Raw genomic sequence first — 20,032 nt, 5'->3', positions numbered from 1 at the left:
TTTCCTTAAGGTCAGAAATTTTTATTAGGGAGGATACAGAAATATATCCAGGGTGCTATTCTCTCCCACCCAGACACCCTCCAATATAGGAGTCCTCCCTTGGCTGCTTCCACCTTCCACCTTCCAGCAGCCTTGTACCTAGGCCTCTCTGACCCCCCAGAAGCTTGCTAAAGCTCAGGGGGCTTTGGGGCTTTGGGGTACATTATTGACTTGGGTATCTTGGCCCTCCAGTAGGCTTCGGTAGGTCGCAATCTCCCGCTCCAGCCGACTCTTGACATCCATGAGATGCAGATATTCCTGGTTCTGGCGCTCTGTGTCCGCTCGGATGTCGCTCAGCTGGGCCTCAATGTTGCTGATGACAAATTGTTTCTGGGACAGCTGGGCCCCAAAACGTGCCTCCGTTTCTGCGAGCGTGTTTTCAAGGGCAGCTTTCTGAAGAAAGAAAAGGGAAAGAAGGAAGATAGAGAAGGGGCTGGAGAAAACTTCTGTCTGACCGTACTAAAAGATGTAGCCAATTGTGAAATTAGAATTCTGTACCCTTGAACTACATTTCCCAGCATTCCTCCATGTTATGTCCTTACATTTTATGGATAAAGTTTCTCTAACTCCGCCCTTGCTCTCTCTTCTCCCACTTTTACAGTCTGGGAAATTCTCTTTACTCAGGCTATTTCTTTCCTCTACTTCAAATGATTTTTAATAAATCTTATAAAACATAATACTTGGAGTGACTGGATATGAATTTTTAATCTCACACAAAGGAGACACAGCCCTGGGTTGGGTTAAGCCCAGTGATGGAGAATTGGATAGCTTCAAGAATCCATCCCTTCCTCAGGCTTTGGTATCACTTAGAAAGCATCCCTCCCAGGATACGTGTGTCTACCACCCAAGAGCAAAGCTCTAGATACCATGCTGAGCTGAGACTGCAGCTCGATCTCCAGCCCCTGGAGGGTCCTCCGGAGGTCGGTGACTTCGGTCATGCTAGTCTGGAGCTGTTCTGTGTGGACGGCCACTTCTTGGTTCAGTCCCTCGATCTGAAATGAGGAGCTGGGTGTGAGTTTTTTAGGCAGGGCCTTCAGGGGGATAAAGAGCCCAGGCCTGAACACTGTCAGGTTTCAGGCTCTTCTCCCACACAACACTCCTCTCCCCCCAGTTCCTTCTTTACCTTGTGATTGAACCAAGCTTCAGCATCGGTCCTGTTCTTCTCAACCATGACCTCATACTGGTTTCTCATGTCAGCCAGAATCTTGGCCAAGTCGATACCTGGTGCCGAGTCCACTTCCACGCTGACTTGGCCACCCACTTGCCCACGCAGAGCATTCATTTCCTGCAGAAACACACAGGGAACTACCATCAGCTGGTAGAGCTCAAGTTCTCTCTAGCCAACTCCTAGGTGACGGGACTGGATTTAAACTCAAATCTTGTGATTTGGAGCTTTTTTTCCTACTGTATCACACTACTGGTGTTTCAGGGTAAACTTAATCTGCCTCAGATCTTACTTGAACAGACCCAAAAACCACCATCCGTGGCTCTCTACCTCTTTCCCTGACAGTGCTCAGGACTCTTTAGAGAGTATAACCAATGTGATCATAATAAGGAGAAGCACCTTGAAAATGTATGTTGAGAGGTGGTACCCAGGATGCCAAAAAAACACAACAGATGGAGTATAGGGCCAGGGTTCAGAGAACTCTTGACCTGGACCTGTCCTTACTTCTTTTTATTTATTTTTAAACCATTACCTTCCATCTTAGAATCAATATTGTGTATTGGTTCCAAGGCAGAAGAGCAGTAAATAAAGGCTAGGCAGTGTGGGTTAAGTGACTTGCCCAGGGTTACCCAACTAGTGTAAAAATGGAGATTTTGAACCCCAGACTTCAATCCCCAGAAGTCCTTTCCCAGTATTTCCCAGAATTCCCTATAATCTCACTTGAATCCCCAGGTTGGCAAGATCACAATTGATATTTAACTGGAAGTAACGCCTCCCTCTCTCTCTTCTCTTCTCTTCTCTCCCATTGTAATGATGTAGCAAGTAAGCTAAGTGTGGGGATTTTGAATGGACTAATCAGCCATGGGCACATGGTTTTTATTTTGTATTCTTGATTTCTAATAATCCTTAATACACCTCATAAAATATGATATTTTTATTATTAGATAAATAATTTAATTTTTACGCTAGGAAGCATCTGAGGACAGATTTGAACCCAAGACCTCTCTATCTAGGCCTGGCTCTCAATCCACTAACTGGGTACACTAGCTGTTTCCCCCTTCTCCCCTGCCCTTACCTCTTCATGGTTCTTCTTAAGATAAGCCAGTTCTTCCTTCAGGCCTTCAATCTGCATCTCCAGGTCAGCCCTGGCCAGAGTCAGCTCATCCAGCACCCTACGCAGGCCATTGATGTCAGCCTCCACACTAAGACGCAGGGCCTGCTCAGTCTCAAACCTTGCAAAGAGAACAGAGTGGAGTGTCAAATCTGTTTCCGACAAGTGGCATCATCCATCCCTGTGTGCCAGGGGCCTCCCTGCTTTCATGGAGTTCAGAGGTCATTCGGGATAATCTTACAAGAAGAAGGGAGGCAGACCTCCTCCCATGCCCCATCTGTCACCTGGACAGAAAAGCAGAGACTCCATCAAATGGCACACATTACCCCTCAGCAGTAGATACCCCGCATTCCCCTCATCTGGATACCCTGCAGGACTCCTTGCACTCACCCCCGAGCAACAAGAGGCACTCACTTGGTTCGGAAGTCATCCGCAGCCAGACGGGCATTGTCAATTTGCAGAACAATCTTGGAGTTCTCAATGGTGGCACCAAGAATCTGAAAGACAGAATGTGCCCCCAGACTGAGCTTGCAGGCATGGCCCAGCTCAAGCAAGGCAAGCACACAGAAATCACCCTGACCACTCCCAGACTGTTTATCCAACGGGCCAGAGCCAAGAGGACTCAGGCTGAGTCAGAGGCGGTAGGTTTGCCACTGGGAGAAATATTACAGTGGGCAGGATGAGAAAAGAGTTGGGGAAGGGGCTGGAAGAGCTGAAGCTGAGAAACAGAGAAGACGTGTGGGATAGTGGTAAGAGCATAGGATTAAGGATCAGACTATGTTCGTCCTAGTCTTGGTCCTTCCACTGATTTCCCTAAAGCAAATGGTATCTCTCTGTTCCCTCAGTTTGTCCAACTATAAAATGAGGGGACACTAGGTCAGAAGTTCTTAACCTGGGGTCTGTGAACTTTATATACATGCATATACATATGTATATATACAAATATTTATTTATATAAAATATTATATATAACTATATTTCAATATGCTTGACTTCCTTTGTTTTAAATGCTTAAAAGGGACAGCCTTGCTTAGAAACCGGACTTTTAAGAAGACTGGAATTCAATTTCCACTTCCACCTCCACTATATGTAGTATGACCCTGAGCAAATTATTTATCTCTCTCTCTCTCTGTGCCACCAGGCAGTTCTCTAAATTGCCCAGCAGTGGCCAATCTGAATTGGTAGAGAGGGGTTTTCACACTATAATATCAATAATATCATGGGTCTGTTCCCAAAAAGTGTTCTATCCTTTAAAGAAGCAGAGAGTAGAGATGAGGAAAAATCTAGGAACCTAGAAATAGAATAAAAAAGTCCCAAGAAATCAGTGAGGTCTTCCTTAGGTGATCACTGGACCCCTAATACTTTGCCCAAGGTGTCCCCAGTCTCAAGGCACTCCTAGGCTTTTAAAAGAGGCCAGACTGGGGGGGGGGCAGCTGGGAGGCTCAATGAATTGAGAGCCAGGCCTAGAGATCGGAGGTCATAGGTTCAAATCTGGCCTCAGACACTTTCTAGCTGTGTGACCCTGAGCAAGTCACTTCACTTCAGTTTCCTCATTTATAAAATGGAGATAATAATAGCACCTACCTCCCAGGATTGTTGTGATTATCAAATGAGATATTTTCAAAGTGCACATAGTAAGCATTATATAAATGCTAGCTACGATGATGACAAAGATTAACTTGGGCAGCTCCAGGATCATGCAGCATCTATTGAGTCCTTCCCACTGAAGCTTCAGGAGGCTAACATCTGGCCTAGCTTAGGTCACAACAAAGGCATCTGGAAACAGGACTACTCCAAATTTTCCTTTCTACCTCCCTAGTCTGTGACACCAGAAAATAGTAAAGATCCTGTAAGTGTGGCCCTCCATTGTGCCCCACCCCTCCCCTGACCCCATGGGAGGGGCCCTTTATTGTGTTCTAAGCACTGGTACAAGGTGGGAGACACATTCAGATACATTGAATTAAATGATCCCTATTCCAAAGGAGTTAGGGTTTTGGCCCTGAATACAGTCAGTAGCAGGTGCCCCACTTCCAATCAGGATCTCAGAATCCTGGGATTCTCTGAATCCTAAAGGCCACAGGACACTTGGGCTGGGGGGAGAGGGAGGAGGGAAGTGGGCTCAGAGAGACATTATCAGCAAGGACAATGGTTCCTGGCCAGGCTCATCATCCTAAAATCATTTACTTTGCATATAGGTACTGTATATGAAAGGGTTAGACTATATGCCACGAGGGCAGGGATAGCAAATCCAAATTTTTTATGTCCCTAGGGCCCAGCGCTACACACTGAAGGCACAAAAAGGATTTGTTTTTAAACTCTCGCCTTCTGTTTTGGTATCAGTTCTAAAGCAGAGCTAGGCAATTGGAGTTAAGGGACTTGCCTAGGATCACACGGCTAGGAAGTAACTGAGGACAGATTTGAACCCAGGACTCCCATCTCTAGGCCTGGGTTTTCTATCCACTGAGCAATCTACTTGCCCCCACAAAAAAAAAAAAATAGTTTTTACTGTTAGCCCTGGCCTGTTCTTACTAACTGACCTGAGATCAACCTCACTGCATTATTACTACCTTACCAAAACAAATAATTCTCCTTCTGAAGAACTCAATATCTTTTTGTAAAATGAGGAAAACTTGTCTTTCTTTATATACCCCTTTGCACTTTTTTTTTTTAAACTCTTACCTTCCATCTTGGAGTCAATACTGTGTATGGTTCCAAGGCAGAAGAGTGGTAAGGGCTAGGCAATGTCGGTCAAGTGACTTACCCAGGATCACACAGGTAGGAAGTGTCTGAGATCAAATTTGAACCCGGGACCTCCACCTCCAGGCCTGGCTCTCAATCTACTGAGCTACCCAGCTGCCCCCTGCACCTTTTTTTTAAACAGGTTAGATTGCACTAAAGGTGAAGATTTTTCCATCTGCCAGAATAGAAAAAGTCCCCACTCTACAGTTTAATGTTCTGGAGGGACGAGTTGTGACTTTCCCAAGGTCGACAGTAGGGTCAGAAGCCAGACTTTGATCCAGGCTTGGTAACTCTCTATCCTACTCCATTCAATCCGTATACCCTGGGTGCTTAATAAATATTTGCTGCCTGGAGCGAAAGCTTCCTTTCTGCTCCACAGTTTGCCCTCAACGATTGCCTTTCTCTCCTGAGCTGCTCCATAGCCAGGGTGGCGGGGTACCGAACTGGGTGTGGCTAACCGCCAGCTGCTTCCGGTGGCGCCCCAGAGACCACGCCTTCCTCCGCAGACTGCCCTACGCCAGCAGCAACAGGTGCAGTTCCCGCTCCAGGTGTGGGCAGTCCCCGCTGAGCAGAGCGCCCAACCCCCTTACCTTATCTCGGAGGTCCTCGATGGTCTTCAAGTAGGCGCTGTAGTCCCGGGAGGGTCCAGGGCCCTGCTTCTGGTACCAGTCCCGGATCTTGACCTCCAAGTCGGAGTTGGCCTCCTCCAAGGCACGCACCTTGTCCAGGTAGGAGGCCAGGCGATCGTTGAGGTTCTGCATGGTGAACTTCTCATTGCCCGCCAAGAGCCCGTCGGCTCCCCCATAGCCCAGGCTGAAACTGCTGCAGCTGCTGCTGCTGCCGCCCCCGTAGCTCCCACTCAGGCCCGAGGAGACAAAACGGGACACGGACACGCCCCGGCCGCCCGAGCCTCCGTGGATGCTGGGCGCCCGCAACGCAACCCCGCTTCCAAAGCGGATGGGGTTGTTGGTCCCCATCCCCAGGGTGGAGGTGGAGGACGACTGGCGGTAGCTGTAGGAGGAAGTCATGGTGATGGCCTGCGAGGCTAGAGTTTGGGACCCTGGAAGGCTGCTGCTGGGCGCTCGAAAGTAAGAGCGGAAAGTGCAGAGGGCTTCTACCTGCCTCTCTTTATTACTGAGGACAGTGGGTGGTGTCAGAGGCGATATCTGAGCCCTGAGGAATTTCCTGGCTGCACAATGCAAACATGGGCCCTTTCCCCATTGGTCAGTCCCACATTCAGACACACCCAGAACAAACCCCTCTTACCCCACACACACACCCTCCCAACTGCACTCCATCCCCCTCTCGGGTCCCCCATACCCTGAGCCTCCCCGTTCTCCACCGCAACCCGCAAAAGGCACAATGGAGGGGGGAAGGGGAGAGGTCTGCTTTGAACCACTTGGCTCCTGCTATTCCCTGGAGACAAAGCTGCCCCACCTTAGACCAATGCCAGGCCCTTGAGGGACTGCTCTGGGCACCACACCTGGAGAAAGCTCCAGGAGGGTGCTGGGCTATTTTCTGCACAACCTTTATTCACCCACTTTGATGCAGTTGGGAACCCTCTTTCAGGGTCTCTCCAAACCACAGGACTCACCTCTATATAACCCTAACACCTAGCTTCCCCTGTCCCCAACTCTCCCATGACCCCACACCCAGTTCTAGTCCTGCAAATCTCCCTTCTATTCATGTTGATCCTTGGACTGAAAGTAGGAATGGGGAAGGTTAACCCTTTTCCAGGAAGGACATTTGGGAGAACACAAATTTCCAGCTTTGAAGGACTTCAGAAGCCCCGTAGTCCATCTTCCTTTGTTTCACAGATGATGAAACCAAGGCCCCAAATCCCAGAGGTAATTAGTGACCTAACCAGGAATTGATCCCCTGTCCTTGGATTCTAAATCCATTGCTCCTTCCATAAATGTGTAACATTCCTCATCCCTATAACAATTGCACTGCCTTGCAAATTCCAACTCAGGACTAGATTGTAAACAATGTTTCACCCCTCCCCAGCAAGTAAATCCTACTAGCCTTGATCCCACTCTCATCCCCATGCCCCAAATTGTCCCAAGATAACAGTTTCCCTGACCAAAAATACTTTATTGCCCTCCCTACCACAGGAACCACCACCCCCTCCCACCAAAGCCAGTTGCCAGTCCATTTAGATCCAAGAAAGGCTGATCTTTGTAAGAACCCAGAAGGTATGCCAAACAGTACAAAAGAGGGTGAAGAGAATAGAAAGAAGAGAGTAGAAATGGGGTGGAAGTTTGAAATGCCCTGTGAATTTGAGGGTGTTGGGCTAGGGCCCACCGGCCCCTTAACAAAGGCCAGAGCTGCCAGGATCATTCTGGCACCATGTATGAGTCACTCCTTCCCTTATCTCTCCCTAGGCCTAGCTCCTAGGGAGAAGAGTTGGGAGATTTGCTGGTCAGATAGTTACCATAGCTACCTTTTCAGACCCTGGTGGGGAGGCAGAGTGGCCCCTTCTCCCAGAGAAGGCTGACACCCAGGAATCTTGGAATGAGAAAACAAAGAGGCCATTCCAACTGTCTCTGACTCCCCCACCCCCATCTCCACTTAAACTAGCTCTTAAGCTCCTGGGCCCCTCCTAAGCTTGGGACTGTAAAGGAGGGTTCCCTCCTAAGAGCCAGCAGGGATCAATCTGAATAAGATGCTACATGCTGCAGTTCTATCAGAGACAGTCCTTGTAGAACATCAAAATGTAGCTAGAGAGCTAGGTTAGTTGAGCCTTCCCCTACTGCCTATGGATAGGCCCCTCAACTTCTCTGGGACATCTAGAAAATCAGCACAACACTGCTCAAGTCCTTGTGGTTCAAAAGAGAAGCCTTGATCCCTATCCATCCAAGATCAAAGAGTATCCAACCTGGCACTGACTCTACCTAGGTCCGAGTTTTTTGTTTTTTTTTTTTTAACTTTCCACCTTAGAATCAATACTGTGTATTGGTTCCAAGGCAAAAGAGTGGTAAGGGCTAGGCAATGGGGGTTAAGTGACTTGCCTAAGGTCACACAGCTAGGACGTGTCTGAGGACAGATTTGAACCCAGAATCTCCTATCTCTAAGCCTGGCTCTCAATCCACTGAGTACCTAGTTGCCCCCCAGAATTCTTATTTAGAAGCTACTTATATGTTCAGCGTCTCTAGGAAGGAGAGTGTATGATGAGTGTAGACAAAGGGATAGATGCTCAATGGGAAGATCATGGTCCTTAGAAAGAAAAGAAATAGAGTGAAAGAATAGAAGCCTGTTTAGAAGGAAGACCTCAGAGATCATTGGATCTGTAAGGGTATGCATAGTTAGTTGGTTAGTGGCAATAATCTCCTGACTCTATCATAGTAAGAAAGGACTTAGTGTAAAGCTGTTTGAGGGAAGTCAGTCATCCAATAAACATTTATTAAGCACCTACTATGGGCCAGACGCTATGTTAAGCACTGGGGAAAACAAAGAAAGTCTAAGGGAGGAAACTACATAAAAACTATCTATAACAAACTATAGACAAGATAAATTAGAAATATTTAATAGAGGGATAGCACTAGAATTAGAGGGAATCATGAAAAGTTTCCTATAGAAGGTGAGATGTTAGCTGGGACTCTGAAGAAACTAAGGAAGTCAGGAGGAAGTAAGATCATTCCAAGCATGGAAGGCGGTCAGAGAAAATACCCACAGACAAGAAGCCAGCATTTCTGGATCACTGATCAAAGAGGATTGGGGAGGGGGAGGTGAACATGTAAGAAGAATAGAGATGGGGGAGGAGAAATAGGTTATGCAGGACTATGAACACTCACTCAAGAATTTTGTATTTGATCCTAGAGTTAATAGGTAGTTCCTGGAATTTATTGATAGGAGGGGTTACATGGTCAGATCTGCACTTTTCGAAAATTACTTTGGTGACTAAAGGGCGGATGGTCTGGAATGTAGAGAGATTTGTCTCCCGCAGACAAATCTTAAAGCTTAAGGCTCTCATAGTAACATAGATGTGAGGTAATGGGGGCCCATACCAGGGGGCAGCAGAAGTATCAGAGGAATGGAGGAGGTATATGAGAGATATTGCAAAGGTGAAATGAACAAATTTTGGGGGGAAAACACATCGGATATGGAGTGGGATTAGAAGGGTTGAGGAAGTTTAGGATTGGAGAGAAGGGGAAAATTTAAGAGTGAGAGAGTTTGGGGCAGCTAGGTGGCACAATGGATAAAAAGCCAGACCTGGGTTCAAGTCTAGCCTCAGATACTTCCTAACTGCAGGACCCAGAGCAAGTCACTTGAACTGGATTGCCTAGCCCTTGCCACTCTTCTGTCTTAGAATTGATATTAAGATAGAAGGTAAGCAGTTTAAAAAAAAAAAAAGAGTGAGGGCCGTCTTCTTTGTTTAAGGAAAGAAGGCAATCACAGCTTAGAGCATGGAAACATAAAACCTAGAGGGGAGAGTCCTGGAATACAAGTCCTGGAATACAAATGAGATTGGAGGGAGAGTTCTCTTCCATGAAGCAAGTCAGTGGGAGTAGTAGAAGGGGAGAGAACTTGAAAATCCACTCATCTTTATATTTGATGTTTGACCATGGTAGCAATAATTTGATAGTTATCATGCCCTGGATAACTTGCTGGAAGTCAGAAGACCTGGGTTCAAATTCTATTTTATTGACAAGAGCTGGGTGACCATGGGCTAGTAGTCCCTTGACCAATCTGATCCTTGGGTAACTTTCAGACCATAAATTATGTGTTCTAAGATCTGTTGATGGCAAGAGTTCCCATAAACCATGAAATCACAGGTCCTTGAAATAACTGACATAATAATGACAATTCACATCCAGTCCTCCAGAGGTCAAGGGTGCCACTATCTTTCTCCATCTTAACTTTTTTTTAACCTTTACTGTCTCTCTTAGAATCAATTCTAAGTATGGATTTCATGGCAGAAATGTGGTAAGCGCTAGGCAATTAGCGTTTAAATAGCATGTTCAGGGTCACTCAGCTAGGAAGTGTCTGAGGCTCTGTTTGAACCGAGGACTTTCTCTATCCAGTGAGCCACCTAGCTGCCCTACTCATCCTTGATTCTTCAGTCTCCCTCATCTATTTATTTGATCACTTGCCCACCTTCAATTCTATTTTCACAGCATCTATCCCTTTCTCTACACTCACACAGTCACCTTCACAGTTCCAATACTCTTTACTCCTTTCCTGGATTGTCACAGTAACGGTTTATTTAATTAATTAATTAACCTGCCTCAACTCTCTCCACAATCCTACAAACAGCTGCCAAATTAATACTCCTAAAGCCCTCTCTGACCATGTCATTACCTTTCAGTACCCACTCCAGCAGCCTTTTATTGTTTGTCCTTCAGTGAGGTCTGATTCTTTGTAACCCCATTTGGAGTTTTCTTGGCAAAGGTACTGGAGTGGTTTGCCATTTCCTTCTCCAGCTCATTTTACAGATAAGGAAACTGAGGCAGCCAGGGTTAAGTGTTTTGCCCAGGGTCACACAGCTAGTGTCTGAGGTCACATTTGAAGTCAGATCTTCCTGAAGCCCAGCATTCTACATTGTACCATCCTTGACATATAGTAAAGTGCTTACTAAATGTTTTTTCATTCATTCATTCCTTGTATTCAAGTCCCTAAACTTCTGTTCCCTAAGGAATTTTTTGATAAGCATCTAGTTTCTATCACAGAAGCAATATTTGTCCAGGATTAGGAGCATGGGACACTCACAATGCAGGAAAACATACAGAATGTTCCTTCCCTCCCCAAGGAAGGCAGAGAAGGCTGCACCCTAAGCGACAGCCCATTGTGTCTTGAAAGTCCCCCAGTGTGTCCAAAAGGCTCTCCTTCCCCCCCAGCCCTGTCCTTGTGGCCGGTAACCTAGTCCACTCTGGCAGAGAGCTATGTGTGCGAAGCTGCCCTCAACCCACCTTCCCAACAGATCAATACCATTTCCAGAAGAAAGAGGCCACAGACCCGAGAGAGAGGGAGCAGGTGATGCCATGGAAGGTTCCCACTGTCCTCTTCTAGCCCCCAGGGAGGAAAAAACCAGCCTAACTAGAAACTGGAGCCAAGATGGGGGGGGGGGGGGCAGTAGAAGAGAGAAGATGGTCTGGGAGGAAGGAACCCAGCCAGTGCTAGGAGAGGGTGTGGCTCTCTCCAACTTCGAGACCTGGAGCTAAATTCTCTGCTCGACTATTCAGGGACTGGAGCAAGCCCTGTGGCTGTATATTCAGTGGACTTTTCCAGAGCCTGCCTGCTCCCTCCCCCAGAAGCTGTACGTGCAGTCTCTCAGGACTGCTTTCCTCACCCTATACTGGGGGAAGAGGAGAGGAGGGAAGCGGAGAGTCGGGCAGGGAAAAGGACATTTGGGGATGCTCAGATAGAGCAGGACCCCATGGCTCAGGCAACAAGCATTTAATAAGTACTTCTTCAGTAAAAGGCGAAAGATTTATTTGATCTCAAGAGAAAGCAGTTTTCTCTTAGTAGTAAGTACTTCTTAGACTCGAGGCAAAAAATATAGGCCCCCTTCCCTTAAGAATCTCATGCATTCTAATGAGGGGATTCTTTTTGTTTTTTAAACCCTTACTGTGTATTGGTCCCAAGGCAGTAAGCTGGGCAATTGGGGGGGGGGGGGGGGGCATAGTGACTTGCTCAGGGTAACACAGCTAGGAAGTATCTAAGGTCACAATTGAACCCAGAACTTCCCCATCCCTAGACTTGACTCTAATCTCTGAGCCACCTAGCTAATGTGGGGAATCTTAACTTAGGGTACTTGACCCCCTAAGGAGATCTTAAATAGATTTCAATAGGCCCATGAATTTGGGTGGAAAAAATATCTTTATTTGCACTAACCTGTAATTAAAATCTAGCATTTCCCTCAATTATTTAAAAAACATCATTCTCAGGACAGCTAGGTGTCAACTAGTGACTAAAGAACCAGACCTGGAGATGTGGAATTCTTGCATACTTCCTAACTGTGTGACCCTGAGCAATGGGGGTCACTTGACCCCCATTGCCTACCCCTTACAACTCTTCTGCCTTAGAAAATGTTGAGGGGGGGGGGAGCTCAGTGGATTGAGAGCCAGCCCTAGAGACGGGAGATCCTAGGTTCAAATCTAGCCTCAGACATTTCCCAGCTGTGTAACCCTGGGCAAGTCACTTGACCCCCATTGCTTAGCCCTTACCACTCTTCTACATTGGAGCCAATACACAGTATTGACTCCAAGATGGAAGGTAAGGGTTTAAAAAAAAAAGAAAAGAAAATGTTGGGGATTTTCTTGTTATTCAGTCATTTCAGTCACATCTGACTCTTTGTAACTCCATTTTGGATTTTCTGGGAAAAGATACTGGAGTGGTTTGCCATTTCCTTCTCCAGATCACTTTGCAGATGAGGAAATTGAAGCAAGCAGGGTCAATCAAATTGTCCAGGATCACACAGCTAATAAGTGTCTCCGGTCAGATTTGAACTCAAGAAAGTGAGTTTTCCAAATTTCAGGCCCAGCCCTCTGTTCACTGTGCCACTTAGCTTCAATGCTGGGGATACAAACATGAAAGATAGTTCCTACCCTTAAAGAACTCACAACCCAATTCAAGAACACATTTCCCAAAAGCTGTAGCACAGCCCAAATATCACTGTTTCTCTGTAAGTCCTTCCTAATGACTAACCTCTCCTCTAGGATGCCCCTCTTCTTGAAACTAGACAGCTGATCCCAAATCCCAACAATGATTCCTAGGCACATTTGTACATGAAAATATTAATTCACATCTATATAGCATTTTGAGGTTAGCAAGGTACTTCCTGCTGGACTAGACAGTTATTAGGCTTCAATCACCAAATGGGACAGGAACATAAATTAGCTCTCTCTGCTACCTGGGAAGGAAAGGGTCCTAGGTCTATTTCTCTTCTCTGGAAACATTCTTGGCATCTACCTTAGCTAGAAAGGGTTTAATGTTCTCTCTTTCCTAATGCCTCCTGGCAGCCCCCAGAGGATCTTGGCACCTTGAGCTTCAGCATGATTAAATGAAAATACTTACTAAAAGAGAGACAGTAGAAGATGTCTTTTAAAAATGGGCTAGGTGGAGCTGGCACTGGGCACCACCAGTCCTGGAAAACACATGGCATTCTCTCTTCCAGGGAGTTGTAAGTCCATATATCATGGTGCCCAAGGCTGGTCTAAACCAAAGGCTAGGGCCTAAGGGGATTTGGGGGTGGGGAGTGGAACCTCAGCCATTGTTCCATGCCAAAGACAACAGAGCAGCAGAGGCTTGAAAATATCCTTATGGGAAAGAGGAAGAGAAGCAGTGCCAGCCTAGCTTTGGCACAATGGTCAAACTCTCCCCAAAGACCGGTAAGATAAGGATAGGTTGCTTCCTCCCATAGTGGGAAACCCCAGAAGGAAAAAAAATAGAAGCTCCCTCCCACACACTCTGCAGTGATTCAGTTTTGACCAATGACAAGATCTCATTGGCTGCCAGGGGCACCTCATTTCCATTCTGACCAAAACCTACCCTGAAGCTAATCCTTCCAATCACTGCCTTACTACTGTGCCAAGCCTAATGGCCATTAGCTTATGGCCACCCTCAAACCTGGCTGGTCTGGATGGAACAAGAGAAGTGGTGGAATGAAGGAACTCCCCTACTGTCTCCTGGTCTTACTCAACCTGAAGACTAGCCTCTAGTCCAGCTGGGTGGGCTGTAATCCTCTTCACTGGGGGTGGGGCTGAAGCTGGGAAACAGAAAAATCTTACCCTTCCACTGACAGCAGTCATTAACCCCTGGGAGGACATGTAACCAGGAAAGAACAACCAACCACATAACTGGTCTGATAACACTGGGAAAAGAAAACAACTTCCAGAAACAATGAAAGGGCAATAAAGAGAAGAAGGGAGAGGGAAAAGAAAGAAAGAAAGAAAGAAAGAAAGAAAGAAAGAAAGAAAGAAAGAAAGAAAGAAAGAAAGAAAGAAAGAAAGAAAGAAAGAAAGAAAGAAAGAAAGAAAGAAAGAAAGAAAGAAAGAAAGAAAGAAAGAAAGAAAGAAAGAAAGAAAGAAAGAGAATGGAAGGAAGGAAGGAAGAAAAAGAAAGAAAGAAAGAAAGAAGGAAAAGAAAGAAAGAAGAGAGAGCAATCCCAAAGCCTTTCAACCTTTAGTCTGGTCCATCCTTATTCTCAGGGAAATAGTCTTATACAGGAGACATCGGATCATATTTAGCTACAGCTAGAAGGAATTTCAGGGATCTCTGACCACAGCATTTTACAAATGAGTAAACTGAGGCTCTGGGGGATTAGATGATTTGCCCAAGGTCACACCAGGTAGTAATTGTCAGAGGTGGAATTTGAACAAAGGACTTTTCTGGAATAGGAGTTTCTAAAGTCACTCATGTCCTAAATGAACAGTAGAACTTTGAAAAGAATCTAGGACTCAGAAGAGGAGAGGAAAATTTTGTAGGCAAAGAAAAATACCTGAGTAGACTAGAATTCACAAAGTGGGCCTAGAGGACTTATGTAGGCTAGTAGTAGGACATGAAGCTAGAGAGGGAAACCAGAATTAACAGGGTCTTGAATCCAGGCTAAGTACTTTGAATATCATCTGCTGAGTAATAGAACTGACTAAAAATTGGCTTGGTGAACAGAGTGCTAGGAGGCAGGAAGACCTCAATTCAGAGTTTCTTCATTTGAAAAAAGGGGTTAATAATAGCACCTACCCCATAAAGTTGTAATAAGGATTCAATGTGTAAAATACTACATAAAAGTACTATATAAATGCTGGTTGTCATTATTATTTTGGTTTGTATTGGCAAGGGGAGAAGCCATGATGGAATGATATATCTACAGTAATACTTTAGGAAATAACTGGTAGGGGTTTGCAAACTGACCATAAACACAAAACTTAATCTCTCCAGTTTTGGCAGAACTCTTCTACCAGCCTCCTTATTCCCACCTCTTACAGCCAACACCCATTCTGGACTTTACATCTCCACCCCCCAGATTATTGTAGGAATTGCTACTTGTGTCTGATATTCACTTTCTCAGATCCATCCTCCCCATTGCTGCTAGCTTAACCTCCCTAATGCCCTGCTCTGATCCTAGCACTGGCAAGCAGAGAAACCATCCATAACTCTCTGTTGCCTACTGAATAAAGACCTCACTCATCCACCTGGCATTCACCACCTGCCAGGTTCTGCCCAGTTTTATTTCACACTAATCCCCTTTAAATGCCAAGTGCCCCAGCCAAATTGACTATTCCCCATTCCCCAAATATGAATCACTGTTTCCTCCTTCTGTATTTTTTTGTTCATATCATCCATCTTCTCTTTAGAGATGAACACCTGGAGAAAAATACACTTTTATCAATTAAAATCCAACTGATATGGGGCAGCTGGATGGCTCAGTGGATGGAGAGCCAGGCCTAGAAACAGAAGGTCGTGGGTTCAACTCTGGCCTCAGACACTTTCCAGTTGTGTGACCCTGGGCAAGTCACTTCACCCCATTGCCTAGCTCTTACCACTCTTCTGCCTTGGAAACAACACACAGTATTGATCCTAAGATGGAAGGTAAGGGTTTTTAAAGGGAGGGGGTGTGGAGATTCAACTGATTAAAAATTTTTTTAATTAATCAAGTTGATTCTCCCAACTGGAAACCCATGTCTTCCATAATTTCTTGATCACCTCCAGCCAGGATCCACCCTCTGTAATAATTGTTTGTGCCAAAAAGGAAGGACACAGGCATGAATTAAATGTCCCAGATACTGTGTTAATCATTTTCCAAATGTATAATTGATCTTCAAAACAGTCCTGAGAGGTGGGTGCTATTATGATTCCCCGTTTTACAGTTGAGAAAACTGCGATGGGCAACAGTTGAGTAAAAAATAAAGCTAATGTCTTAATCTGGATTTGAATTCAGGGCTTATTGATTCTAGAACTACTCATATGGCACATTGCTTAATGGATAGAGTACCAGGCCCAGAGATGGGAGGTCCCAGATTCAAATTTGGCTTGAGATCCTTCCTAGCTATATGACCTTGGGAAAGTTACTTAACCCTATCTTCCTAGCCCTTACCACTCTTCTGCCTTAGAATCAATATTTAATATTGATTCCAAGCCAGAAGGTAAGAGTTTTTTTTAAATACCATATAAATGCTAGCTATTATTATTTATTAATCCCCCATTCCCAAAATGTATAGCTTCCTCACTTCCATTTATTGAAATCCTTCCATTAGGACTCCAACTTGGGTGTCTCCTCCTTTGCAAAGCCTTCCCTGATTACCCACTCCTTGCCCTACCTCACCTTCCTCAGTCTGCCTTCTACCTATTTCTCCAAGCTTCTCACACAATACTTCCTACTTCTCTCAGGGCAGCTAGGTAGGTAGCACAATGGATAGAGTACCTTGCCTGGCCTCAAGAACACTTAAGTTCAAATCTAGCCTCAGACATATTCACTTTGTGACCCTGGGAAAGTCATTTGCCATCTGCCTCAGTTTCCTCACCTTTAAACGAAGGATAATAATAGCCCCTTCCTCCCAGGGTTACTGTGAGAATCATATGGGTAAAGTACTTTGCACAGGGTCTGGCAAAGAACAGGTGCTTAATAAACAATTGCTTCCTTTCCAGCCTTCTAGATGATGAGGAAACAATTCTTCCATGCTTTGCACTTATCACATTCTCTCTGTATCCTGCTTATTTGTGTCCATTCTCTAGAGACCCCTAGGTGGTCACAGCAGCCAGCAGGGTGCCAGGCACTGTGCCCTGACTTAAAAGCACCAGAGGACCCTTAATCCCTGGCAGCTGGGCACTGCCTCTTGCTGCGTCCTAGTCAAGTCAGGTGGTGATCCAGAGAAATGGCCTTATAGATAAGAGCTCTCCATCCCCTGAGTTTCTCCAAGTGCATCACGGCAGCAATAGCTGTCCACAGCCCCTTTGAGAGCATGTCACCTGTAATAAAGCTCAGCCATGCTGCTTTGAGCTAACCAGACTCTGCGCTCATTCTCAATATCCATCAATGGATTTCAAAATATCAGAAGGGGTGGTTAGGTGGCTCAGTGTATAGACAGCCAGGCCCAGAGGTCCTGGGTCCAAATCTGGTCTCAGACCCTCCCCATCTGGGTGATCCTGGGCAAGTCACTTGACCCCCATTGCCTAGCCCAGACCACTCTTCTGCCTTGGAACCAATACACAGTATTGACTCTAAGATGGAAGGGTTTAAAAATATACATATTTTCCTCTTAGATAACCTCTAGGAAGTGATGCAGAGCAAGAGGAGCAGAACCAGGAGAACATTGTACACAGAGACTAATACACTGTGGTATAATCGAATTTAATGGACTTCTCCATTAGTGGCGGTGTAATGTCCCTGAACAATCTGCAGGGATCTAGGAAAAAAACACCATTCATAAGCAAAGGATAAACTATGGGAGTGGAAACACCGAGGAAAAGCAACTGCCTGACTACAGCGGTTGAGGGGACATGACAGAGGAGAGACTCTAAATGAACACTCTAATGCAAAACTATCAACAAAGCAATGGGTTCAAATCAAGAAAACATGTAATGCCCAGTGGACTTACGCATCGGCTATGGGGGGTGGGAGTGAGGAAAAGAAAATGATCTCTGTCTTTAATGAATAATGCTTGGAAATGATCAAATAAAATATAATAAAAAAATTTTACTACAAAAAAAAGAAGAAAGAAAAAAATATATACATATTTTCCTCTTAGACTGTAAGCACTTTAAGTCCAGGAGCTGTGTGTTGGGGGGGGAGGGGGGAGAGGGAAGGCAGGAAGTTGTCCAATCTTTGTGTCCCTTGTGGCTCTAAAACAATAATTTTCAGAGCAGGTGCAAATCTGCATTAGCAGAGGGAATTTTCTGCCTGGGGATTACCTATCCCAATAAAATCACATGTCCAGTCCAAAACTTGAAAAATAACAAACAACAAGCAAAAAAAAAATTAACAGCTCCTTACAAAAAGAAAGCACTCCTTTTTTCCTCTGGTTCACAGAAAGATGACAGGGAAGTATCAGATCTCTGCAAGCTCTTCCTTAATCTTCCCCATCCCTTTTGAGGAACAAATTCAGTAAAAAGATTTGGCACATTAAAGGAACCCTTAATAAAAGTCTTATAGAGCAGCAAGGTGGCTCAGTAGGTAGAGGGTCAGGCCCTTGGACTGGAGACCCTGGGTTCAAATCCAACCTCAGATACTTCTTAGCTGTGTGACCCTGGCTAAGTCATTTAACCCCAGTTGCTTTGGAACCAAGACTTACTATTGATTCTAGGACAGAAGGCAAAGAAAGAGGTTTCTTTTTTTTATTTCTTACAGTTGAACTATCTTTAATAAAACATGTAGTCTAACAAAATGATTGCCATGTAAAATAATTACATTCATAGTAATTCTATGGATATAAATATAAAATAAATATATAATATAGAAAATAATGCCTAAATATTACATTTATAACAATAATATAAATAGAGAACATTTCGGTTGAGAAGGGGAGTTCCCAGAGAAGATCTGGAAATGGGGGCTCTAGCGTCAAAGATTGTTTTATTGTTTTCCCATAATTCAGAGGAGTATTTCTTTTTAATACCTTCAGAAATCAGAACTTAAGGCAGGCAAGTCTCTTTTCTGACATTCACTGGCTTGCACACAGGCACTGAGATCTCCCTTAGTGTTCCATTAGCTAATTAGCACGTTCCACCACAGCCATTCACATTCATTGTCTCCTATAACTCTAGAGGGGCAGTTCTGAGTTTCAGGAGGAATAAATCTGTTTGGGTTTCTGGGATAGCAAGCCTGAGTCCCAAGGAGTAGAGAGTTAAACTGATTGCTCCAAGAGAAACACATCAGGCCAAAGTTGCCATGCCCACCAGCAGTAACATTTTCAACCTGAGGGAGGTAGGGAGACCTAGTTGCAGTTGTTTTTTGTTTGTTTGTTTTTTAACTATCAGGATATCCTGTTTTCTACAGAGACAGGAGGCAGGTATGGAATCTGCAGCTAAAACATCACCTGAGAAATACCAACCATCTTCCCACCCATCCCACCCACCACCACCACCACCACCACCACCAAGGGCATTGCCTACCTGCACCACTGCCACACCTGAAAACATAGCCCTAGGAGAACTGTTACAGGGTGCGCTTAATGTTATAATTTGGGAAATGCCTCCTCCAGCAGCCAAAATACAGGCTATAAAAGCACAAATTACACCTTCCAGAGACCTGAGACTATAGAAACTCCATTGCCACCAAGCCAGCTAGGTCCAAGCAGCCCACAGCCTATTCCCCTCCTCACCTGGGACCCAGTGGAGTTTGAGGAAGAGGAAGGGAGAAAGGGAAAGAGGCAGATCTTGAACTGGCCTCAGATAGGGACGTTGCACCAATTGCCAAAGGAGGAGCAAACGGTGGGGTGGATTGAATTAACTAGTGTCCATCCAGGAACCATGTTCTGACTGACTCGTACAGGGTGCTCCCCTTCCCACCAATCAGAGGGTGCAACAGATTTATGTCTCTGAGGCTTGGCTCCCTTTGTTTGAGATTTGTAAAACTGTGATGGGAATTGTGTATAAAGTCAGAACAGTGATTGCAAAACCCTGTTATGGAGCCGGATCTGTTGTGTATACCTACATTTTTATGTCTTTGAAATGGTGAACTTCTAGTCAAGCTCCCATCCAACTCTCTTACAATTATTTCTAAATGTGTCTTTGTTTCATATGTCACCTGGCCCAAAGAATTGATCACCCAGAAGGCTGGTGGTGAGCTTCTCTGAACTTAGCTAAACTCTCCTGTATATTCTTCCTAAAACACAGATCTGACTGACTCACTCTCTGTTAAAAATCTTCAATGGCTCCCTACTATTATGTCTCTAGGACATAATAGAAACTCTTCATCTGAATTTGAATCCCACCCCCTCTAATACTCATTAGCTGTGTGTTGTTTAACTCCTCTGTATCTCAATGTCCTCATCTAGAAAATAGAGATAATATCTCTAGGACTAGAGCTCAGGGTTGTTTTA

General features: G+C 45.1%; 1 protein-coding gene across 1 annotated transcript; it reads right to left on the bottom strand.

The window, feature by feature from the left end:
* LOC100013604 (keratin, type I cytoskeletal 19) lies at positions 1-6,298 on the bottom strand. The gene is made up of 6 exons (XM_007482219.3): positions 5,645-6,298; positions 2,730-2,812; positions 2,280-2,436; positions 1,163-1,324; positions 906-1,031; positions 1-432 (listed from the first exon to the last, which is right to left on the bottom strand). The coding sequence occupies exons 1-6, from the start codon at positions 6,080-6,082 to the stop codon at positions 175-177; spliced, it is 1,224 nt and encodes a 407-aa protein (XP_007482281.1). The 5' UTR covers positions 6,083-6,298; the 3' UTR covers positions 1-174.
* Positions 6,299-20,032: the final 13,734 nt, after the last annotated feature.

The sequence above is a fragment of the Monodelphis domestica genome, chromosome 2 (genome assembly GCF_027887165.1).
Source record: "Monodelphis domestica isolate mMonDom1 chromosome 2, mMonDom1.pri, whole genome shotgun sequence".
Classification (NCBI taxonomy): domain Eukaryota; kingdom Metazoa; phylum Chordata; class Mammalia; order Didelphimorphia; family Didelphidae; genus Monodelphis; species Monodelphis domestica.
The sequence above is the reverse complement of the archived record's forward strand: the minus strand, read 5'-3'. Positions and strand labels throughout refer to the sequence as shown.

Coding starts and splice junctions, on each gene's coding strand:
- LOC100013604 (XM_007482219.3), bottom strand. CDS start 6,082: ATGACTTCCTCCTACAGCTACCGCCAGTCGTCCTCCACCTCCACCCTG. Junction 2,437..2,729: donor GCGGATGACTTCCGAACCAA/GTGAGTGCCTCT, acceptor TCTCTTTGCAAG/GTTTGAGACTGAGCAGGCCC. Junction 1,032..1,162: donor AAGCTTGGTTCAATCACAAG/GTAAAGAAGGAA, acceptor TCCTCATTTCAG/ATCGAGGGACTGAACCAAGA.